Below are 25,342 nucleotides of genomic sequence, written 5' to 3' on the forward strand. Positions count from 1 at the left end.
ATTGTGAAAGGTTGTGAGAGGCATGTAGGGAATTATTAAACTGTTCAGTGACAAAAGGCACTGATGATACCCTGATGCCATCACACTAATGATAGGAATAACAAGGCCAGTGGATTGAAGATACTTAAAATCGAACAGACAAGGTGTCCCCACTTGAAGAGTGCCAGACTGGGCACAGGCGCCATTTTTCCTGTATCTTCGGGACTGACCCACCCTCTTTCTGATGGGCACATTCCCTCTTCACCTCTTTAGATCTGAGCATATGTCCTGTCACCTTGTTCTTATGTCTTGGCCTACGAGCCGTTTTACTTCTTTAAGGGCAGAGCACATCTACTCTGATTCATTATGTGCAGATTTTACGGTTTAACTTTCAGAGGGCAGTATTATTTTAATTGTTTCAAAATTCTATCCCCATTATAGTCCTGATAATATGGGCAAATCTATAAAAAGCCTAACAGAGTTTCATACATACACATAGATCTTTTTCTTCTTCTTTTTTAAAACATTTCACTCATTTTCAGTTGGAAAATCAATAGGAATCTGCTGGAAATATTTGATTCCTTGATTCAAGAAACAGTTTTTTCTTTAAAGTAATGCCAAACAATTGGTTGGGTGATTTTATTTAGATGCTTTAAGAAAAATTTTTTTTACTTATTAATTTAAAATAACTTTATTTTCCAGATTTCTTTATCCAGTAATTTCCTATTGCTACAACTACTAATCTGGATGTGATGTGTAGGTGTTTTAAAATTCAATCCAATAGTCTAGATTTTAGAAATGCTTTTCTAGACATTCTATTTAACTTGTAATATATAACGCATAAAGTAAGCCAGGGCTGTTTTGAAATGTGAACATAATGGTAGCGGACATTTGCCAAAGACAGGTTTGTTTGATCTTGATTTTATTAAACTTCCTGTAGTGCTTCATCGTGATAGTTCTCCAGCCCAGGAAGCTGGTATGTTACACAAATGCATCAACTCCCTAACCTCAGCCGCTGCCAGGCTTTCTAAAGACACTTTCATCAGAGTTCTACCAGGTCTTTACCTTCCAAGGTAAAATGGACATACCTATAGCATCAGTACCATGAAGAAGTACCGGATGATGAATCATACTTCTTTTGTTGCTTAGAACATCTTTACCACAAACCAACTTTTTGATGTTTTAAAAACATAAGCAGATCGTTTAAGAAGACACTAAATAAAAGTTTTTAATTTATGAAAGTTTGAATAGTTGGTTGAATCTGATGTGTAGATTTCCCCGGTCTTCTTAGGCATGCAGAACTTTCCTTCTCTCATACTTTGGAATAGGAAGGTTGTCTTATTATGTGTTTCTGGTGCTGTGGATTAGCTTCCTTCCCACAGCTCTCTCTTCTCTCTGCATGTTTACTTCTAAAGCATCTGTGTTTGTTAGTTATCATGCCTCTTTCTCATACTGGCAAGGTATGTTTGTAAATGTCAGGTTACTCCCTTATGATTCCCGTTCTCCACTTCTAGCTGTTTCATTTTGGAAACTGTGGGCTGTACACAGAGCTTTTAAAAACCGTCATAAACCAGGTCTCATAACACGTGGTGGGCCTTGCAAGAAGAGAGTCAGATTGAGGTGCTTCTTGCGCCCAGAGGAACCCAGACCCGGGGTAGAGTGGGCACAGCTGGGGCAGCTCGTGTCTTTAGGGACAAATCCAATGACTGCATCCCAGGGGCCATTTGAACACCTTCCGATGTCCCTCCTGTTTCCTTCTAGGAATCTGATGGAGAGGACAGAAGTGGAAGACCCGAGTCTTAATTCTAAGATATATCTTGAAATATCCCTCAGATGGGTGTGTCCTTATATAATCCACGTAGGCCTCAGCTGCTACCTTTTTGTTTTTTTCATCTGTAAGCAAACATTTACTTTAGAGGCGAGAATAATTTCGGTAACACAGATGAAGAAAGCTTTTTTTAAAATTTATTTATTTTTGGGGGTGCTGGGTCTTCATTGCCGCGTGTGGGCTTTCTCTGGTTGCAGCGAGTCGGGGCTACTCTTCATTGCAGTGCGTGGGCTTCTCATTGCAGTGGCTTCTCTTGTTGCGGAGCACGGGCTTCAGTAGTTGCAGCACACGGGCCCCAGAGCACGCGGGCTTCAGTAGTTGCGGCACGCCAGCTCAGTAGTTGTAGCTTGTGGGCTGTAGCGCGCAGGCTCAGTAGTTGTGGCGCACGGGCTTAGTTGCTCCGCGGCATGTGGGATCTTCCCGGACCAGGGCTTGAACCCGTGTCCCCTGCATCGGCAGGCGGATTCTTAACCACTGCGCCACCAGGGAAGTCCCTGAAGAAAGCTTTGAAAGAACGCGAAGAGACACAATCTGCAGGTGTAGAACTCTCTTTGCCTGTCAGACGACAGGGGGAATAGATCAGAGTGGCAGACTCAGATGACTCCAGGCTAGGTCAAGGCTGAGGCCAAGTGGAGGGTGCGGGCTCTACCTGAAGAGTTCAGCAGCTTCTTGGCTTTATTCTTATGGTAAGGGAACGCAGGCCTGGCTATTCTGTGTCTTTTAACTTTTCCAGAGAAGCTAGACATCTGGAATTTTAGATGAAAGATCATTATTTAAAATGTTAGCAATTAGTTCAAGATCTTTAGAAACACTGCACAAGACCAAGCAAAACATGTCTGTAAGCCAAGTCTGCTCCACAGGCCTTTGGATAAGATGATAAATATTTTTTGTGTCTGTTATTCTCAATTCTCTCTCTCTCGGAGGAGAACACACAGTGTCCTGCTGTGGCCGGAAGTAATACAGAGGAGAAGGCTGGGTGCCTGGGTTGAGAGACTTGGTTTGGCCGCCCCAGTAGGTGCCCAGAGGCCCTCTCCACTTCTCCCAGGAGAGACTGTGGGACTCCTGTAAAATGCTAACAGTGGTAGCTACTGCGCTATAGCAGCTGCTGTTTACCATCTGGGTGGTATCAATTCTGTGCTGAAGCAGATGGAGCTGAAGTTTTGGCTTAGCTTTGCAACCAGCCTGGGGACCAGTACAGTAGTAACATCTCAAAGATGTAAGCTATTCTTTCTGGAAGGAAAAGGATTTCAGGTTTCTGTTTTTTTTCCACGTGCAAAGGGTATCATCGTTTAGGAAGCCACCAGTATAGATACGGTAGAATTTTTCTCCAGTTCTAGCAGTGTGGGATTAAGGGAAGAGAATACGGCAGAGAGCTGTGCGTTTGGGCTGTAAGTACTGCTGAAGTGGCCCTCAGGTAAGGCAACAAGACCACCTGTGCCTGAGCTGTGCTGTGTCACGAGAGCCACCTGTGGAAAAATAAGAATGGATTACAAGTTTTTGCTAATTGCAGAATCAGAGCATGCGTTGGAAAAATTAATATTCATCAATCAGCCTATTTTTTGCTAATTATAACACAGAACCTCTAAATCTCACATGGCTCCCCTTTGAGAAGCTGATGGAAGCAGCAGTCTCCCTTTCTAGAAAACTACAGGTAGTAAAGGAAATATTTTAGGCTTTGTGAACCATATAGTCTCTGTTGTGACTGTTCACCTCTGCTCTCTTCATGTGAAAGTGTCCATAGCAATCGATACCAACCATAGGACTGCATGTGGTAGTATTCTAATAAAACTCCATATTAAGAAACAAGCAGCCTGCAATATTTGACTTACAGGCTATAGGTTGTTGACTCCTAGTTTAGAACATTGACAGCTGTGGTAGATTGGAATATTTCTCAGTAAATATCCACTTACCTTCTCCTCCTCTTTGGATGGAATGTACATCTCAGCTCCACGCCCTTTGGGCTTGGCCTTGAGATATACTTTGACCTCTAGAATGTGAAGAGACATGTTGGATACAGAGATTGCAGTGTGTTTACATGGTCGAGCTTGTCTCCTGTGCTCCTGCCATTTGCTGTGAAGAGAACATGTAGTTTCTCCATGACTACTTCCCCATGTAGCCCTGGTCCAAGGGGAAAGACAAACAGGCAGCAGACTTAGACACAACACAGTTTGAAGCCAAGCTCTGCTATCCACTACCTGAAGCAGAGTTGCCAGCTGGGCCCAGACTAGACCAGCTGAACTGCAGGCACCCTGCAGACCCATGAGCTTGAGAACAAATGTAGATTGTTTTAAGCCATTGGGTTTGGGGGTAGTTTGTGAACACAGCATGATTGTAGAAATAGCTAGCCAATACAGAGGAGGATAGTTACCCATCCAGATAAAACAATTATGACATGAATCTCTTTTTCAAAAACCAAAATAACAAAAGAGGATTCTCATCTCCTTACACAGATTCCAGTAAAAGATAAGGGGATGGTTTTCTTTATTTTATAATTCTCCACCCCACTCCTTATCACCTTCCCCCCTCCCCATGCTTCTTCCATAGTTGGAATAAACCCTGCATGGTAGATTCAGCCTCCTGCGTGTACAGCTAATCAGAACTTAATACCCTCTTTAGAGAGGCATAGCTTTCCTCAAGCCAACCCCAGAGAGGACTCAGTACAAGAACTGGATATTTAATACTTTTCAATATTATATCTGGGAAAATAACCAAGCTTTTCCTCAGAAACAAACAGTGTGGTCTCCTCAGTTCAGCAGAGTTTTTTGAGATCCCCCTGGTGTGAGTGTCTGTGCTAGGTGCTAGACAGGATTTATCCAGTCAATATCTGTTTTGTTCTTGCTGTGTGTTGTGTACTGAGGTAGTCCCTGGGGACACAGGGATGTGCAAATCAAATTCAAGGCCTTCAAGGAGCACTCCAGCTAGCAGGAGGGCAGGCAAGTAAGTGGATAATTAAGGCACAGTGTGGTAAGCAGTACCATAAGTGGCATATCCATAGTCCTAGGGGAGCTTGGAGGAGATGCACTTGGCCTTGCGTGGCGATTGGAATGTGGGCAGCATTTCAGGGAAGTCTTCTTGAAGGAATTGACACTTGAACTGAATCTTTCTGAAGGACATGGTTAGAATGAAATCCTATCATTGTAGAGTAGAAAGAGGCTTTAGAAGTATCTTCCTCTTGACACATTAAAAGGAAGCCCTCCCTCCCTTTTAAAATTTACTTCTGTCCCAGACAGAGATCAGTCTGATTAGAGTCAAGCTGCTGAGAGCAATCTGTGCAGTGGGTAACTTTATCATTGAAGCTATTGCAAGTAGTATCTATACATTCTAGTTAAATAGAAGTTATATATACACACGTCTGAAAAATAATGTAATGATTCTCATTTCCCAAGTCAGGTGTACAGCATTGTATGATGTCAGTTTTTTAGATGGAAATAGCCTCCGATTTCTGGGGTGGCTGTTTTGCTTTGTTGTCCTTTTTATTCATGAGGGGTGGGCTCAGGAAAGGAGGAATGGGTGAGACTAAGAAGATGATCCAATTACCTTGCAAATGATTTTCTTCCTAAAAACAGTCCTCAGTTTGAATTGTGAATTTGTTGAATTTTCTGTACAGTCTAGTGGCTTTAAATCATTGATACGACAGTAAATTATCAAAAAGTGAGTACAGCCATGTTGGCACTACTCAGCCCAAGAAAGAGGACTTGACCAAGCTTGCACCCTCTTGTCACTTCTCCTTTCCTCTTGCTCAAAGGTAATCAGTGACCCAGCCTCTAATGACATAGATCAATTTTTGCCTTGAAGGTCTACAGTTAAGTTCCTATAGATTTCCAGAAGTAGGGTTACTAGATCAAGAAGTATGATTATTTTAAAGTATCATAGTTCAAACTGCATAATGAAATTGCTTTCAAAAATGCTATGTCATTCAATCACCACATTGTATGAAAATGTGGAAAGGACTTTTGTTCCTGAGTGTGGGAAGGGAGAGAATTGAAGGTCAAGTGTGAAGATGTAGAGTTCTGGACTGTGAATAGGACCAAATGGGACCATATTACTTTAGGGAAATTCCAGCAATGTTTTGAAATTGTATTTTACCCACCTGGGAAATGTTCTTCTTTCTACTGGACATTGTCAGTCATTGTGGCAGAAGCGAGAGCAGGGTGAGCCATGCGCTGGTTCTTAAGATCTGGGCGCAGGTAACACACATTACAGTGGCCACATTACACTGGCCAAAGAAAGGCATATGAATTCAGTAGAGCCAGGGGTATATAATCCTCCCATAGGGAGAGGTGGTGTAGGAAGGGAGACTACAATATTTGGCAAAGAAAAATACCATCCATCATACCCTCTGTCTGATGACTTTGCCTCATCCATGAGGAGATCAGATCATTCAGATCGCCAGTCTTTTATTATAGAAGCACATGCTGGCCTTGCGGGGATGGGGTTCCTGCGTCTCCACATAGGACTGTGATTGTTGCAGTTATCGGTGGGGTTATAATGGTAAACTAATGGTAAACTTTTTGAGGTCTGCATACTTCTTTTCCAAGAAGAGGCCCGGAAACATGCTTATTCATTAAGAGGTAATGGAAATGCTAAATTTGGTTTATTAGATACCTCTGGTGGAAAGCAATTTCTCTTAGGAAACAGATTTTTTTTTTTTATACTTGGTTTACACGTTCTGGTTACATGCTCTCTGGGAAGCTATTCAGTAAATGTTTTCCTAGTCCATGGGTAGTGACACTGACAGAACTGTAGAGGTTTTCTCCCTGGCACCGCAAGGAAGCTGGCTTGGCTGGGTCACCCAGAGGCTTGCTCCAGGTTCCAGGCACACCTTTCTGTTGTTAACAGCCTGTTTTTACCCTTTACTACTTACTATAGATATGCATTCTTCTTTACTGACGGTCTTTCCCATAACAGTTTTTTTGGTATTGATAGTATTGAAGGATAATATCAAGAATTGCTTCTCATTTCTCTTTCTCTCTATATCTTCATCAAGACAGAAATGTCTTCAGTTAAAACACCCTGATGCTCAGGGAGACGGGCAGTCACACGGGGCAGGGGTAGCACTGTGGTGTCAGGTGGGCTCTGATTTAACGTGCGTTTCTCTTTCATTCCCCAAAGATTTCTTCTCTCTAGGGATGGTGAAGTTGGAGAGGGGCTCCTTTAACCCCCCTGCAGGATGAACCCTGTGCCGGAAGACATGGAGAACGCTCTCATGGGGAGTCAGAGCTCGCACGCTTCCCTGCGCGAAGTCCATTCCATCAACCCCAGCCAACTCATGGCCAGGATTGAGTCCTATGAAGGAAGGGAAAAGAAAGGCATATCCGATGTCAGGAGGACTTTCTGTTTGTTTGTCACCTTTGACCTCTTATTTGTAACGTTACTGTGGATAATAGAGTTAAATGTAAGTGGTTGGTTTTTTTTTTATGACATTATACAAATTGTTTCCAGAGACAAAAAAAAAACCAGTTTTCTTATTTTTCTCATCATTTCTGTCTCATTTTCGTGAATTTCATCTTTTTTTCAAATGAGGCACCACTGGTCTTCTCCAGCTGATTTGGACCTTTCTTGTTTTTTTATGGTTATTATCAATATTTAAAACGAACCTGGTTAGTTTAAAATTCACTTTGTCTGCAATTATGAAAGTTGAATTCTTGGGGTTTTGCTCTATAACAGGAGATGGCAAACTGCAGTCTGAGAGCTAAATTCAGGTGGCCTGGTTTTATAAATAAAGTTTTATTGGAACACAGCCCTGCCCATCTGTTTACATATTGTCTGTGGCTGGCTTTTGTGCTGAGTGGTTGAGTTGAGTAGTTTTGACAGAGTCCATCTGGCCCACAAAGGCAAATTTTTTATTCCCTGGCCCTTTTCAGAAAAAAACTGCTAATCATTGCTTTAAAAAATGTAACATGCTTCTGGAATATGTTTTAAATGTTGCATTTACTTTCTAGTTCCCACATTTAAGATTTTGCATGCACTTATTTTTTATTTTTTTGCAAAAGATTATTTGTTCATATTTTATCAAAAAATAATCCTAGAGGCATTTGGAGTTTTGTCTCTATTTTGTCAAGTTTATGTGGTTATATTGCCAAATAATTGTCTAGACCAGTACTATCCAATAGAAATGGAATGCAAGCCTCATGTGTAATTTTAAGTTCTCTAGCTGCTACATTTAACAAAAATAAAAATAAGCCGGTGAAATTCATTTTAATAATACATTTTATTTAACACAATATATCTGTTTTCTCCAAAGCCTCGGCTTTGACTGTTTACATTCCTTACCAACAAATAGGTGAACTCTTCCAGAATGCTTCCTCCCAAGCAAATATTGTCTGTTTCCTTCACTTTCAGCAGTTCATTTATTTCCAAGAAACATTTGCTAAGGCCTGGGTAGCAATAGTTATTAGCTAGTGTTTATTATTAAGAGGTTCCTCTTTGCTAGGCATGGTGCTAGGTGCTTTATAAGAAATTTATTAAAATAGAGAAAATATGAAAGGATGCTGAGATTCCTGTTGGAAAATGATTTTTAATTTTGCCTCATAATAGAAAGAGTCAATGTCTTAATCTAAACTTTGATTAATATTCTGATTCATAGCAGCAATTTTAGTTCTAGATTCTAGACTCTTAAAAATTAGCATCATTGGATTCATTTAATTTCATCATAAATTCTAATAGAGTAATAAAACTCTTCATGAAAGCAGATATATACTTATATTAGAAAATAAAAAAAATTTAAACAAAAGAAGATAGATTTTTTTCCCAGAATCAAGGTCATATGCAGCACGAATCTACTGTTAAGTTTCTGTTTATAGATTTTTCCTTCTGTTAATCTTGCATTGTGGGTATGCCTTAGTTTTGTTTCAAACCAAAAAAGCCAGTGATATGACAACAGTAATTTAAAGTGTCTCCTTTAACCATGTGTTCCATGTATACCCATTAAAGAATATATTTAAATTGATATATTTTAAAGGAGTAATATATTTTCAAAACCAGCAGCTGTGGCATGAGAGATGAAAAAGAAATGCATCTTTTAACAGGAAAGTTTAGCAGCAGTCTTAAGGAAGCACACTTAAAATTATTGCAGTGACAGCACAAAATCGAGGCATTCATTGGTTTGCCACTAATATGACCACTGAGTGTGCACTTAAGTTAGGGAAGCTATGGGATGGGGCCGTGGTGGGTCACAGGATTACACTACTCACTTCCCTCCTTTCTTACTGCTTCAAGGAGATTGAAATGGAAGTGAAGTAAGTGGGATGCACCCTGTTTCGTTCATCATAAGGGATCTGTTTCCATCCATATGCAACATTTTATAAATGAAAAATCACCAGGCCTAGCAATTAAGAAATTTGTTTCTATCCTCACTTTCCCACTGACTACCAGTTTCCCCATTTGTAAAAAGAGTATATGATCTTTAAGATAGTATATCATGACTTTCTTAGCAAGGCTATTTTAAAAAAAAGAAAACATTTAACTTTCTAGTTCTATTTGTTTTGAATTGTCAGTCCTAACCCGGGTTTTTCATTACACACTGTACCATCCCTTTTCTTTTGTTGTCTGTCTCTGTAAATCTCTAATCACTCGGATCCACTGTTATTTTCACATGCCTGTACGTTTACTGAGTGCCAAGACATAGGCTTCTGATTCAGGTGTTGCAAGCTCCACAAAAAGCTACATGAGCTTTAAAGTTTAGCAGAGGAGGTGTAACAGATATCTTATATTGCCTCCTACTGTTGATCTTTAAAAGAGGAAAGAAATAGCATAAAGGGAGCTTAGGCCTTCAATAGAGTATGGGGACCCAGCTGTTCTATGCAATCATAACAATAGCCAAAATATTTCGCCTTCATATATGACTTCCAACTTAGCCACTTTTCCTCCTGGCTCCAGGGAGTTGACTGGCGCCAACCCAGCCTGGTGTGCAGGGCCTGGGCGAGCTGGAGCAGCCTAAGAGCACCTTGGTTCATTTTCCTGCTGGAAGACCTTGGGCCAGCTGATTTCTGTGGGCCAGTTGAAGGGATGGTTCTGGTTCTGTGTAGGATCTGCTGGTACACCCTTGAGTAGATTGGTTTCCCAGATTGGATCTAGAATTCACCATCAGTTTGATTTGCCTGAAGACTCTGTTTCCTCTCCAAACTCCTCTACCCCAGGCTCTTTAGACTGACAGGGACAGGGGTCAAAATGGCAGGAGAAGGGAAGTTGTTTTTCTTTCTCAGCTTTTGACACTTTGGTTGAGATTATGGTTCAAGAAAGACCTTTATCAGTGCTTATTGCCTGTCTTCTTATTTTCTAACTGGTATACCAGAAAGTGTCAGAATGCTTCTAATTTGTCCCAGAGCTGTCACGGCCAACTCTGTGGCCTCAGGCAAGCCATGTAAGTTCTCTGAGCCTTGGTTTCTCAGTCAGTTAACTGAGCTAATACCTGTCTTGCCTTCCTTGTGAATTCTTGTGAGGAGCAAATAAAAAGATACATTCCACAGCCTCTTGGCAGTTGTGAAGCTCTATATAACTATAGATTATGTAATTTACTATTAGCTAAATAAATTCTACCCAGAAAGAGAAAAAACAAGTTGGTTATTAATCTCTCTCTATTGTTACACTTATGTTTCAGGTATTTATTATCCTACTGATTCTGATTCTGATTTTATTACCCCACTGTCATTATGTTCTATAGTTAAACTGTGATGACCCATGATAACAAAAACTCACTGGGAGAGTTCAGTGGGTTGGAATTATCTGAAGAGTGGAATTGGGGATAGAAGGGTGATCTAGGATTGGATGGTGGAACCAACAGGGAGAGGGTTTCGAGATGGAGGTGAACAGAAGCACTGAGGCAAGAGTGTTGTGCTTATGCGTGTGTGTGTGTGTGTGTGTGTGTGTGTGTGTGTGTTTTGGAGGGGACAAGGGCCGATGCAGAGAAAATATTAGCCTGGCTAGAAATAAGGTGCCTGTAGGAAATGAAATTGCCTAGGTAACTTGGTTCTAAACAATTGAAATTCTTAAAGAGCTACATGGAAGTGTTGGACTTACCTCAGTTGTGAGCTGAGATAGGTTCTAGAGCAGATTGGAAAACACGGTTTTGAGATGTTCCAGGGGTCACTGACTCACATTCCACATTACATCACGACCTACCTGCTATGTCGATTTGGACGCTTAACTTGACATTGCTCCCCGACGACACATACACACACCCACTTCTTTATCAGTAAAAAAAATACCCTGATGCTCAGGCCAAAGGTGAAGACTCATCCTTGATTGATTTGCTTGTATTTCTCATGCCCCCTGTCCAATCTAAAAGTAAGTCCTGTCAAATCTGCCTGCAAAATATACTCACAATGTGATCCCTTCTCTCCATTTCTACCATTGCCACCCTCGACCAAGCCAACATTATTACTCATCCAAACTACTGCACCCTGTCTGTGCCTGACCAGTTTGCCTGCTTGCACGCTTGCCCTCCCAAAATCCATTCTCCTGATAGAATCCAGAGTGACTATTAAAAGTAAAAACATAAATCAGATGTTACTTTCTGTTTAAAACCCTTCATGGACTTAGCCGGAGCACTTAGCATAAAGTCCAAATGCTGAAACTTGGCTTGCAAAGCCCCTCAGAAGCCAACCCAGACTTCCTTTCCCACCCTCTGTTCCTGGCCCACCCAGATCAGCCAGACTTCTGTTCTCAGAATGGAACAAGCTCTCTTCTGTCTTAGACCTTAATACTAGTTCCTTCTATATGAAATGGTTAATTTCCTTTATCTTGATGTAGATTTCAACTTAGCATGCTGGTATCAGTTTAAATGTCACCAAGAGAAGACTTCCATGACCACCCAACCCAGAGGAGTCAACTGTTATTCCATCACACTGTCCTGCTTCTGTCCTCTGTGTAGCACTGATTTTCTTATGTGTCTCTATCTCCACCTGCTAGCATGGAAGCTCCATAAAGGCAGAGATATTGTTTTGCTTACTGGAGTATTTCCTGTGTTTAGAACAGTCCTTGGCATTCACTAGGTGCTCAACAGATATTTGGTGAATGGATCAAGATCATGGCAGTGGTTTGCAGATTAGGATAAATTCTGGGCAGATTGACAGTAAGAACATTAACTCAGAAACTGCTGAAGGAGCCCCATAGAAGGTGGTAGGAGTAGAAAAGGAGCAGCTAACTTGAGAGACATACTAAAGGAAGAAATATCAGACGATTTGTCGATAGGCTGATTTTATCACCCCCAGTATCCAAAGATGACTCTAAGATTTCTAAGGATGGAGCCTAGAATAACAGTACCAGCTCTGGCAGAGCTCTGATTGGGAAGGGGTTCCATGTGAAACTAAAGATGAATCTGGGACATCTTGTGCTAGAGACGACCAAGATTTTGAAATAATTTATAGTACAAGATGGGCTAGAAATGTAGATTTTAGATTTCTATATTTAAAGGCAACATGAAATCCGGGTCTCTTAAAGTATATGGATACCGAAGAGAACCCTTTTCTACTGGCTAGTTATTGAACTGTTATCAGCAGCTTTAATTCCTGTTCTCTGAGCCAGGAGGGGTAACTTCTATGTGGTAGAGAACTCCTCTTTGCCATAGGCTACTTGGAATAATCTTTTTAAAAAATATGTGGATATTGGTAAGTTTCCTTAGTCTGAAGAGACACAGCAGTGAGACTAGATGGTTGGTTGGCTTTTAATTCTCCTTGCTCCCAGGTTTTCAATTCTATTCATTTGTAAAGGTCTATCTATAGTCAGGCAGGTCTGTAGGCAACCTGCGCAAATTACACAGAAGTCTAAGCCTCCTTAAGGGATTTAAAGTACAGAATAGTGTTTATGGTATACTCCATTTTCATAACAAGCACAGTTGACCCTTGACCCCAGCATGTGGGGGAGGGGGACAGTAATCTTTGTATAATCTGTAGCCAGCCCTCCGTATCCGAGGTTCCTCCGCATCCACGGATTCAACCAACCATGGACCATGTAGTACTGTAGTATTTACTATTGCAAAATATCCACGTGTAAGTGGACCCGTGCAGTCCAAACCCCTGTTGCTTAAGGGTCAACTGTACTTGAAAAGGTATCTAAGCCAAGAGAATCCTTTCCTTATGGCAACTTTTATTCTAACTTGACCAATTAGCAAACCTTGCAAAGGTATTCCTTATTGATTTTTTTCCCCTTTTTTCTTTTACCCAGGTCTTGGGTTAATTGCCCTCTAATTTGTCCTTCTCAGACCAGCTGCACTGGTTTGCCAGGACCAACAATGTCTGTGCTCCAGATTGGAACCGTGAATTTACTGTTGTACATCATGTTCACTATTATCAGCTAATCCACGGGCCCTCGCCTTACAGAGGGTCTGCTTAGAACGCTACATTCGCTACCACGCATACGTTCCCTTCCTTGATTAGTATTCTATATAGTTCGATATGCAGAATTTTGAACTTGATCATTTAAAATTCATCTTGATAGGAAAATTGGGAGAGGACAGAAAATTTATCGTATTAGATTTAATTTTCATCATCTACTATAACTTTCTCACATAGGTCTAATCTGGTCCTTATTTTGTTATCCAAGTTAAAATATATATATACATATAAGTTGATAAGAGTGCAGAATTTTAAAGTGCTAGGAGCAAATAGGAGCAATCAGGAGATTTTTTACACTTCTATCCTGTGTCATGATAACTGTCTTCATGGATGTGTGCTAAGAGATCAGGGGACCACTTGACCTTCCAAGACTTAAAATAGTGCAGTGGTCAGAAAGTGAGGGGAGCCCTGGATAAATGTTAATTGTCTTCTTTAAAAATATGTTTGTATATACAATGGAATATTACTCAGCCATAAAAAGAAACGAAATTGAGTTATTTGTAATGAGGTGGATGGACCTAGAGTCTGTCATACAGAATGAAGTAAGTCAGAAAGAGAAAAACAAATACCGTATGCTAACACATATATATGGAATCTAAAAAAAAGAAGAAAAAAATGGTTCTGAAGAACCTAGGGGCAGGACAGGAGTAAAGACACAGACGTAGAGAATGGACTTGAGGACACGGAGAGGGGGAAGGGTAAGCTGGGATGAAGTGAGAGAGTGGCATGGACATATATACACTACCAAATGTAAAATAGATAGCTAGTGGGAAGCAGCCGCATAGCACAGGGAGATCAGCTTGGTGCTTTGTGACCACCTAGAGGGGTGGGATAGGGAGGGTGGGAGGGAGACGCAAGAGGGAGGAGATATGGGGATATATGTATATGTATAGCTGATTCACTTTGTTATAAAGCAGAAACTAACACCATTGTAAAGCAATTATACTCCAATAAAGATGTTAAAAAAATAATAATAATAAAAATATATGTTTGTGTGATTGAAGACTTTATCTTACAAGAGAAAAAAAATTAGTTTTCACATTTAACATTTCAGTTTACCAAAATATGAACTACCAAAAAAGGCATCGTTCGTCATTATATATTTATATTTGTTGAACAAATGAATTCAGAATTCAAGTGGGAAATGCTCTTCAGCATTTTTCTATTCAAATTATGAGCGTTCTTTTCTTCCATATTTTAACATTTCTGGGTTAGGAGAAGGCAGAAAAGTGTATGCAAAACCTTACTTGTGTGTTCTCTTGTATTATTTTCACGCATAACTCTCCTCATTTTTACTTCTTCCTCTCCTTCCCAGGTGAATGGAGGTATTGAGAACACGTTAGAGAAAGAGGTGGTGCAGTATGACTACTACTCTTCTTATTTTGATATATTTGTAAGTATTCTCTGTTGTAGGTTTCATTTTGGACATGATGAAACTAACCAAAAGGCAAATTTCCTGTCAGTAGACCTCAGATTCTGTGCCATTCTTTTTTCCTCTTTTAAACGTTATCTTTCCTTTTTCCTTATTCTTGGACCATTCAGTGCAATCTCTCTCTCTCTCTTTCTAAGAAATTGCCTGGTCATCTTGAGGAAAAAAAAAGATTAATGAGGAATAAGGGAGCATAGCAGAAGAAGCCATTCTGATTTTCCTTTATTCTTTAAAATGGCTGAGATAGAAGCCACTGACAGCCCCTAATCACTGAAAGGAAAATGCACCTGTTTACATAACAGCACAGTGAAAATGCCATTCCTTTTCTGTCTTGAGATAGATTTCTGTGTATATTTTTAAAAATAATTCTGTTTCATTTTTCCATAATAGGAGTTTTTAAGAAAAGTGATATATTGATAATCTTGGGCAAAACTAGTCAGTTGTAGAATTATATAGATGCAGTTATCTGTAGATGAGGCAGTATCTTTCCAGGACACACTGTGACTTTGGTTGGGTTTAATACATCTCACAGTATCTCTTTATAGGTGATAGTGTAAGTCAGTCAGATTCTAACATTGTGTTAGACACGACATAGGCAATTAAAATTCATAAAGAATCCCCCCTAAATTCATTTTAACTGCTTTACTCACTATCTTTAGAAGCTGTGTGCAAAATGGATAAGACCCTTGAAGTCAGAAAAACCTGGGTTTGATTCACAACACTATCACTCATTGTATATCTTTGAATATATTAGGTCTAAACTTCAGTTTCCTCATATGTGAAACGAGATCATCATCGTTCTGAAAAGTAAATGAAATAATACCTGGAAAACACTTAAGCCCAATGATAGGTATGTCCTAGGAGCTCAGAGACTCACCTGCAATCACGGTTATTACCATCATTAGTTTTGGATGAAGAGTATTACTGATTATATTTTCTAGTGGTTTTCATACTACTCTCAAAAGTCTTGTTTTGTTTTGTTTTTCCCACACTCACTGCAGAAGTATGTATGAGGAAAGAGATGGGGTTCCCAGTAAATAGAGATCAGGGTTTATGTCATCACCCCCTTGCAATCTGAGTAATTCCATTTTCATCTGTACGGTATGTTAGGGTTCCAATAAGATTGTTTTGAAAAAGTGTTTGGCTGCTACAGAATATTTGGAAAACCACTGATATAATTTAATCTCCTTTTCCAGATGAAGAAATTGAGTCTCATGGTTCAGTGTCTTGACCTACCCCAGGTCACTGAACTTGGTGGCAGAGCATGTGAGATCCCAAATCTCTTGATAATTTTTTCCTGTAAAACTATTGACATAGAATAACAAAATTGACTTCTCTTTTTCCTTTTATTTCCCCTGTTGAATTTATCTTAACATAGTCTGAGCCAGGACTTACCGGGAAGCCAAATTAATCCACTGGCCAGATCTCCAAGGATTGTCTGAACTCTGCTTAGGGAGTTAATGATACTGGACAAATAGGTGGGACCTATTAGCTCAGCTTGGAAAGACTGTCATGCCTGGCCCTGGAAATGGACACAGCCTCCAGGAAACCTTGGGATCTGGGAGACTTTGAGATAGAGGAATAAAGACTTATACTTTTGCCAAGTCCGGAATGCAAAGATAGGGCTAGGATACATAGAGAAACTAAACGGTTAGCAGATTATTAGAAAACACGTTTTTAATGAAAGCAGGAAATTAAAACAAAAACAACTGCAAACTTCATTTACGTGAAAGGATCTTCAGTGAGGTCACCCAGCCAGTGGCAGCAAAGACGTTGTCAGCCTCCAGCCTTTCAGCAGTTGTGATTAGTGAGGAACTTTGGGCAGACCCCCTACCCTGAGGCATTGCTCCAGAGCCACCTGACTTCTCCCTACTCAGAATAAGTATGTTTTCCAAGTAAAATTAGTAAAGTTTTATTCCGTGTTTATTCCTTAGTAGAATTACTGAAACAGCTAAGGCATAGTGGATAAGAGCCTGGTCTTCGGAGTCAAGCTACCTGGGTTCAAATCGTGGCATCCTCACTAAGAGTTGTGTGGCCTTGGACAATTTTTCTATCCATCTTAATGACAGTTGACTCATGGGATTGCTGGGCTGGGGGATTACATGGGAAAATAATGCACATAAAAGTCTTCACAAAAGTCCCTGAACCACCCTGAAAAACCAGAGGGCAGGTCCTGGGATAGCAGAACTCTCCCAACACCCCAGTAACTCAGAGCTTTGCAGGGGACTTCACTAAGAATCTGGTATCTTCCAAAAAGTCAGTATTTGTACTTGGAGTGAAAAGGTACTGGAGTGGAAACTTTCAAAGCATTTTCTCCAACCTTAAAAGGATATCAGAATATATATGGACTCAAATAGAAAGGAAAAATAAACATCTAACTATATATTCTTTTGTTGATAATGGGAAGTTAATTTGAATCCCTCTTTGGGCAGTATTCCATAAATTCTAGAGCAGAAGATCCCAAACGCTGGTCTGTAGACCAGTACCCATCTGGGACAGTTTTCAGCTAAATCAGAATAATGAAGACACTTTGGTGGGTTCTTCCTAAAACCCAATGACTTTACCTTTGTGTATATTCCTTAAAACTTATCTTGTCTTTTCTTTTTAATACAGCTTTTGGCAGTTTTTCGATTTAAAGTGTTAATACTTGCGTATGCCGTGTGCAGACTGCGCCATTGGTGGGCCATAGCGGTGAGTATGCCTGGTGAGTGGTTCCTCCCCTCCGATTTTGGTGGCTGGGCCCTGCTCACAAGAGGGCTGAGCTGCAGGCAGATGTGGATTCCATCTGGGTTGAATTCCACTTGCTTTTCCTGAGTCCCCGTCCTCCACACCTCAGTAGGTTTCACTCTCTGGGGCTTCTTTCCAAAGGTAATGAGTAACTAGCTTTGTCGCTATGGAGACTGAGACAAGTGAGGAATCTAGGGCTGACCCGTGATTGTGGTCCAAGCATCAGCCCACCCTCCACCTCATTATGCAAACGAGAGATGAGTTCCGTCCCTCTGTCACGAAGCGATTTGGACAATTTCCTCTCGGGTTGAAGCTGCCTGGTGATTTTTCAGGACTTGCTCTCTGCTTATTTTGATCACTGACTTCCTCACTGTGTTATCCCCCTCGCTCCAGTCTTAAAGGGGAAAGCTCCCTTTTTATGGTTGCCTTCGGGCTTCTCGAAGACAGTGGCAGTTTTTAACTCACCTCTGTTTCCTGGCCTCCAGCCCAGAGCTTTGACACAAGCTCTTCACCCTCAATAAATATTTATTGATTGAGAGAAGAATTACAAGCAATTCTGCCTGAATTATTTTCCCTGTTTCCATGGACTTCTAAACAGTCACCTTGTTGAGAGCTCTAACAAGGCAGGTATATGGGGGGGGTGTTGAAGTCCTCAGACTGGAGAGACGTGGGCAGGACCAACCTGCCGTCCTGCTTCTGGAAGGTCAGACCTCAGTCTGTGTGGGACCGGCACGGGCTTGTCCAGCTGGGCATGGGGTTGTGCGCTGTCCTAAGGGGGAGTCCCCCAGGGGCTGCGTCTGCCTGGGCCATCTCCTCTGAGCATCTACAGAATCCCAGGGCTGCTGTCAGACCACCCGTTGAGTCCCAAGTTCACGGTTCGTGGATGAGGGCTGACAGCTTCAGCCGGACTTGACTCCCTTTACTGAGTAGGCCGTTGCCGATACCAAATGGCTGTGATGATTATCCCTTACCCACTGTCTGCAGCAGCCCCAATTTGGGCCGTTCTATTCCAGTCTCCATGATGTGCACTGGTGTTTGTCAGACCATCTGTCTCAGTGTTTGTTTCAGGAAAGTGGTTGACGTGCAATGAGAGTTTTAAGACAGTTTCTTCAACCTCTTCTTTGAAATGATCAAAGGGACAGGTCAGATTTAGCGCATCCATTTTATTGTTTTTGATTCTCGTTTTTAAAAACATTTACAGAGTGGGGGCCAGGCAGCTGGAAGGAGTCAGCTGGTACCTGAAGAGCACTTAGTGTCAGCCTGTAAAGTTAATTAGTATCAGAATGTAAGATGCCTCCCCTCCCGTGTTGTGTGTGTGTGTATGTGTGTGTCTGGCTGGTGTGTGTGTGTGTGTGTATGTTTTGTTTTGCTGACAAAACTAACTACAACTTTGTCAACACTAAGCATGATGCCTGATGTTCCCCAACCTCCAATCTCCGTTTTGTCAGTCAAGGCTGCTGTTGGCACTCACTTTGGTCAGGTTTCATATTGCTACAAATATCAGTTGAAGGATGGAGAGACAAAGCCCAGGTGCTGTGGGATTGCCTCTGGGCTTCCCAAGCCCTGGAGGAGCCTTTCCTCTATTTCACTGGTCCTTTCTCCTATGCCGATAGCATCTTTGCATGTTGTACCCTCTAGTGGACGAAACAGAGTTTCCCAACACACAGCGTGTGGGTGAAGGGAAACCTCAAGCTGCCAGTCAGGGCTCGTGTGCCACGTGGAAGCCCACTTTGCCCCCGTCTGGTTTAGGGGATAGAGTGACATGGGAGGGAGCTGGGTGAGACAGACCCTTTTCAGGCATTACCTGTTCCTGGCTCAGATGGGTCTCTTGCTTGAGGAAGGTGCCTTCAGAGTGTAAAATATCGAATTTGAACGCTGCTGGATTATGTGTCTTTCAGTTGACGACAGCAGTGACCAGTGCCTTTTTACTAGCAAAAGTGATCCTCTCAAAGGTATGGCTTTTCGCTTTTTCTGTGCCATGACCATCTGTACTGACACAGCTGCGTTCTCCAGGGTGAGCTCATGGTAACTGTGTTTCTCTTTCCTGGTCACGTCTGTTCTTCCAGCTTTTCTCTCAAGGGGCTTTTGGCTACGTGCTGCCCATCATTTCCTTCATCCTTGCCTGGATCGAGACGTGGTTCCTGGATTTCAAGGTGTTACCTCAAGAGGCAGAAGAAGAAAACAGTAAGTTTCTCTCCGAGTTCCCCTCCTGAGACTGGCCAGGCTGGGAGGAGGGGCTGCAGAGGTCTGTCTTTGTTTGTTTGTTTTAATTTTTATTTATATTGGAATAGAGTTGATTTATAGTGTTGTGTTAGTTTCAGCTGTACAGCAAAGTGATTTAGTTATACATATACATATATCTATTCTTTTCCAGATTCTTTTCCCAGATAGGTTATTACAGAGTATTGAGTAGAGTTCCCTGTGCTGTACAGTAGGTCCTTGTTGATTATCTGTTTTATATATAGTAGTGTGTGTATGTTAATTCCAACCTCCTAATTTATCCCTCCCCCTAATATATCCCTAGCCCTAATTTATAGTTACCTTTCCCCTTTGGTAACTATACGTTCGTTTTCTAAGTCTGTGAGTCTGTGTCCCTTTTGTAAATAAGTTTATTTGTATCATTTTTAGATTCCACATATAAGTGGTATCACGATATTGATCTTTCTCTGTCTGACTTACTTCACTTAGGATGATAATCTCTATGTCCATCCATGTTGCTGCAAATGGCATTATTTCATTCTTTTTTTATGGCTGAGTGATATTCCCTTGTATATATGTACCACATTTTCTTTATCCATTCCTCTGTCCATGGACATTTAGGTTGATTCCACGTCTTGGCTATTGTAAATAGTGCTGCAGTGAACATTGGGGTATGTGTATCTTTTCGAATTATGGTTTTCCCAGGAGTGGAATTGCTGGATCATGTGATAGCTTTATTTTTAGTTTTTTAAGTGTACTCCATACTGTTCTCCATAGCGGCTGGAACAATTTACATTCCCACCAACAGTGTAGGAGGGTTCAGAGATCTGGCTTTGCGTGGAGCTACGGGTGCCGTTAGGCAGATCGCGTGTCTCCACCCTGCAGGGCTGCAGGAGACATCGGGGGAAGCGTTGGATGAAAGGACGGGGACAGGGTGTGGTTCCTCACTCCAGCTGTTAGGCCAGCCTTCCCCAGAAGGAAGCGTGAACACTGGTGGAAAAGACATTCCAGCAGCAACAACAGCCAACACCTCCTTCTCCTCGGACAGGTTGACCTTTTCTCCCTGTGGATAATAGCCGGAGGACACGAAGCATTTTGTGCCGAGGTAGCAATTCTACACAGAAGTCCTCAACTTTCCAGAGGCTCCCATCGCTGTCCATCCGCAGCTGGTGCCTTTGAATGGGCCACAGCGTGAATAACAGCGGAGTGCCTACAGGGGGACGGTTTGATGGGTTGCTGATGGAGATGGAGAGGAGGGAGTTAGCCAGCTGGACATGTTCACCCATCTCAGGCTTTCCAGTCCTCCTCTGAGGAGCAGAGTGAGAGCTGGCGTTATGTAGTCATGAGTCCCGGGAAAGCTGTTATAATCTCCCTGTGTGGCTTTGAGCATCACTGGATATTCACTGGGAAATCCAAATGATTGATTGAGCTTTAGGATGAATTATGGGGCTGGAATTCTTCTCTGCATGATGACCTTAGTGAACGCCTGCACATCCCACCTGCCCTCTTAGAGGTGATATAATCAAAGTTCAATGCAGAGACCTGGGCAGTTTCAAGACATGCTGTTTTCTTTTAAATTTATTTAGTTATTTATTTTTGGCTGTTTTGGGTCTTCGTTTCTGTGCGAGGGCTTTCTCTAGTTGTGGCGAGCGGGGGCCACTCTTCATCGCGGCGCGCGGGCCTCACACTATCGCGGCCTCTCTTGTTGCGGAGCACAGGCTCCAGACGCGCAGGCTCAGTAATTGTGGCTCACGGGCCTAGTTGCTCCACGGCATGTGGGATCTTCCCAGACCAGGGCTCGAACCCGTGTCCCCTGCATTGGCAGGCAGACTCTCAACCACTGCGCCACCAGGGAAGCCCCAAGACATGCTGTTTTTATGCTCTGTCAGTCATCTGACTGGATTTGCCCTGCCTAATAGGAAAAAAAAAATTCTTGTGTCTTATAGAAAGTTAAGCATGATTGTAACCTCAAGATACAGCAGAAGGGAAAATAACCTTGCAAGTGGTTTTATTTTTCAAAAGCTCATATACAAAGAAGAAATCTAGAAGAAAAGAATTATAATTTCAAGAGTAGATTTTAAAACACATTAATCAGACCGAGGTCCGTCTTCTATTCTGTGCCCTCTGTTCCTTTATGAAAATGTATTGTGGAAAGGGGACAAATAAAGCTAATGGAAGCCACTTTTTAAAAAGTTGTAAATAGAGGACTTCCCTGGTGGTCCGGTGGTTAGCACTCTGTGTGTCCACTGCAGGGGGCACAGGTTCGATCCCTGGTTGGGGAACTAAGATCCCCCTGCCGCATGGCACAGCCAAAAATAAAAAATAAAAAGTTGTATATAAACATCAAACTGAACTTTATTGAAAGCATTATCAACTGTGAATGTGACTGAGGCTTGCATGCCTATGTGATTAAACCAAATTCAAAGTAACTAATAAAGCAGAATATATAATTAATGAAATAATTGAAAACAGCATTTATTTTCACTGTAGCATGTATTACATGCACACCTGGCACCTGCTATTTGGCCCGGTGCTTCCTCTAGCTTTATCTTGGTGTTAACTCAGCTTCAGCCAGAAGAACTCATTGTCGACGGCCTCTCTCATCATGTGCTAGTGCTTTGATGCTTTACGTCTGCCATTTCTCTAACCAGACACAGATGTAAAGCACGACCGGGTTTTTTGTTTGGCTTTGTGCTTTGGTTTTGATGTTGTTGATTTCTATACGGAAATAGGTATTTCCTAAGGGAAAGATGCTATAAATACAGAGTCAAAGAATCCTATGAGTAACCTGAAGCAATTTTTTTTAACTAGTTGAAATCTGTCCTTATTGTACTGGTTCATAGTTTATTAATAACACTTTGTTTTTGGTTGAAAGATTTTCAGAGTACCCTTCCTGCTAAGAGTTTTTTTAAAAACGTAATAGTAACACCATTTCATTGTGATTAACCTCGCCACGAAGCTACCAGAACACTGACATCATTCCCAGTATCTGAATTTCTTCTCTTCCAGGACTCCTGATAGTTCACGATGCCTCGGAGAGGGCAGCACTGATACCTGGTGGTCTTTCTGATGGTCAGTTTTATTCTCCTCCTGAATCCGAAGCAGGTAAAAAATTTGCTTATCATTTGCGTCTTTGTCCATCATTCAGAACTTGGTCCCCCTCTCCCCCTCACTACCCCCCCTACTTCTCAATACGCTTAGCAAACATTTAACATACCAGGCATTTAGGTTGTGAATATAACGAAGACTAAGACGTGGTCTTGATGTGCGACCCGTGATGAGATGCAGAGATGTGAAAATAAACGTGGTTGAGGGCCTTAGACCTGATGCGTGGCCGGGGGGAGGGTCTCTATGCTCTGTTATCTGTCATCCCCTAACTGGCCTTCCTCCACAACCCCCCATGTCTGAGAGTGGCAGCACTGCCTACCCAGTTGCCCAAGTCAGAAACCAGAGCCTCACTGGGGACTCTGCCCCTTGCCTGTGGCTCCTGGCCCGTCGTTCACCACGCCGTTTTGATCCTCATTGTTTCTGCCTCCTTGATTTCATTTAAATTGCGCCACTTATCATATCTGTAGCCTCAGTTCAGCATTTCTCGTTTCTTTTTTTTTTTGGCCGCGCCGCGCGGCATGTGGGATCTTAGCTCCCTGACCAGGGCTGGAACTCGCGCCCCCTGCATTGGAAGCGTGGAGTCTTCCCCACTGAACCGCCAGGGACGCCCCCAGCATTTCTCATCTCAATTTCTGCGGCAGCCTCCTCCTCAGCTGCCTTCTCCCAACCAGCCACTAGAATGCCATGTTAAATAGAACAACTGCATTGTTCTAAAGGTTCTTCATAACTGCTCTGTGAGGTAGAAGTCTCATTACCCCTGTTTTAGAGATGAGCAAGTTGAGACACAGAGAAGTGAGGTGGTTTGTCCAGCATCACACAAAGAGCAAGAAGGTGGAGGATTTGAACCCCAGCTCCAGGGCTAGTGTCCATGCTCACAGCTAATATGCAGCCTTTCAGTATTAATGAATGTGCAAGACTGATCATGTTATTCCCTTGCTTGAAAGCCTTCGGCGGCGCAAAGGATTAAGAAAGTCATTGGATCCTTAGCCTGACAGAAAGCACCTCTGTGTCCACCCTTACCCAGTGAGCCAAGCTCTCTTCTCCTTATGCTCCTCGTGTGCTGTTCTTAGCTTTCTGAAAATACACTAAAACCCTCAAGCCATTGTGCATGTTGCTTGTTCTATCCTTGGCGTTACCCTCTGCAGTCCTAGTTTCCACTCACACGTGCAGAGGGCTTCTCCCCACTCCCACCCTCCCCCTGGCTCCCAGCAGTCCTAGGTAGGGGGTCTTTTGCCTCGGTTCTCTAAGCTCTCTCCCACAACCCTGTCGTCCTGTGCTGACTGCACCGTCTTTGGCAGTGACTTGGCCTGTTTCTATTACTGGGATATAAACTTGGGTTAGAGACTACATTGTTTTATTCCCCACATTACATTTAGTAAATATTTTAAACACACACACACACACACACACACACACACACACACACACACTAGAGTAAAACCAGACTCCAGGCAGAAAGAGCCACGTGAATATCAAAGGCACAGCAATGGGACATAGGATATTAGGGGAACTCGAAGTAACTTGATATTCTGGGCTGTTGGTGTTAGATTTAAAAGCAATATAAAACACAAAATCATAGAGTCAGATGAAATAAAGATATGAATTAACAGAAACGCTATTTCTCAGCCAGCAGAAACTAGAATAAGTATTAAACTTTCATTACCTCATTATAAGGATGCTTTCCTTGAGATTTTTGTATGTCACAGGACTCATTCTTTCAAAAAAAAAGTTTGCATTACAGTTCATGCTTTTGTATAACTTTTTTTCTAAGACTAATAAAACTTCTCAGCCCCAATGTATTTTTTTAATTAGAAGTTCAGAACAACAGGATAATAATGTGAGGAATACCTCAGGCATTTTTCATCCAGCAAGCCATTGGCTTCCTTCTTTGACTTTTACCACCACCTAGTGGCAGTTGGAAGCATTACCATTTCATTGAATTATGAAGGTAAACAAAAACAACCCTGTCAGCGTTCCACTGGGTGGCTGTGTTGTATAAGACAAAGCCCAGATTAGCAGTGGGCAGAGGAGTGTTCAAAGTGACTTACTTTATTGTATTATATTTTCATTGTCTGAATGTTCAATTCAGGAAAGAATTAAGATTGAAAACTATTATTGGAATTAATGTGCCTAGAAAGAAGATTTTACTTTAAAATAAAGCTTTCTTAGGAGGTCAGCAGACAAATATTAAATAGTCTAATAGCAGCAGAAGTTATAAGCTTTTTGCCCTTATACAGTGCTAATTGGTCCCTATCAATAAGAAGGTGTCTGGGGCCTGCCTTGCCCTTTCTTGTCTTTCTCTAGCACCTAGTATAGTGCCTGGCACATAGTAAACTTAGAACTGTTGAAGGAATGAATGAAGAGAGAAAGAAAGAAATTGGAGGCACCAGAAATTTAAATGTTAGCATTTTTCCTTGTAAAGGAATGGCTTGAATTTTAGAATCACAGAGCTTTGGAAAATTAGCACATTTTAGTGGATGTACTTTTAAAGGATATAAAGGTGGTTTGTTTTACAGATTTGCTTGTTGGTTTAGCCATATCCTGTTTGCCTGTGTATTAAATGGAAAGAATGAGGAAGCAGAGTCCTTTCTTGGATGATTGGGTTGAGGTTGTTATGTGCTCAGACAATTTAAGTGAACCAGTTGTGATGCTGGAGAAAAAGTAATTTGTCACCTCTTGAATCATTGAAAGACTGACTTAAAATGAAGAATAGCTCAATTGCATACTATCATCTGTGCT

The 25,342-nt window shown here is 41.7% G+C and overlaps 1 protein-coding gene across 3 annotated transcripts in view; it reads left to right on the plus strand.

The window, feature by feature from the left end:
* Positions 1-25,342, plus strand: part of STARD3NL (STARD3 N-terminal like) — a 47,517-nt gene that overhangs the window by 16,646 nt on the left and 5,529 nt on the right. For 2 of the 3 annotated variants that reach the window (XM_036863957.1, XM_036863959.1), the window contains exons 2-7: positions 6,920-7,202; positions 14,456-14,533; positions 17,183-17,260; positions 19,195-19,248; positions 19,363-19,480; positions 22,505-22,600. In XM_036863957.1, the coding sequence (XP_036719852.1) occupies positions 6,978-7,202; positions 14,456-14,533; positions 17,183-17,260; positions 19,195-19,248; positions 19,363-19,480; positions 22,505-22,600 (649 nt within the window). In that variant the 5' untranslated portion in view covers positions 6,920-6,977. The remainder of the gene's footprint in view (positions 1-6,919; positions 7,203-14,455; positions 14,534-17,182; positions 17,261-19,194; positions 19,249-19,362; positions 19,481-22,504; positions 22,601-25,342) is intronic. The other variant, XM_036863958.1, reaches the window with a different exon arrangement.

The sequence above is a fragment of the Balaenoptera musculus genome, chromosome 9, assembly GCF_009873245.2.
Source record: "Balaenoptera musculus isolate JJ_BM4_2016_0621 chromosome 9, mBalMus1.pri.v3, whole genome shotgun sequence".
Classification (NCBI taxonomy): domain Eukaryota; kingdom Metazoa; phylum Chordata; class Mammalia; order Artiodactyla; family Balaenopteridae; genus Balaenoptera; species Balaenoptera musculus.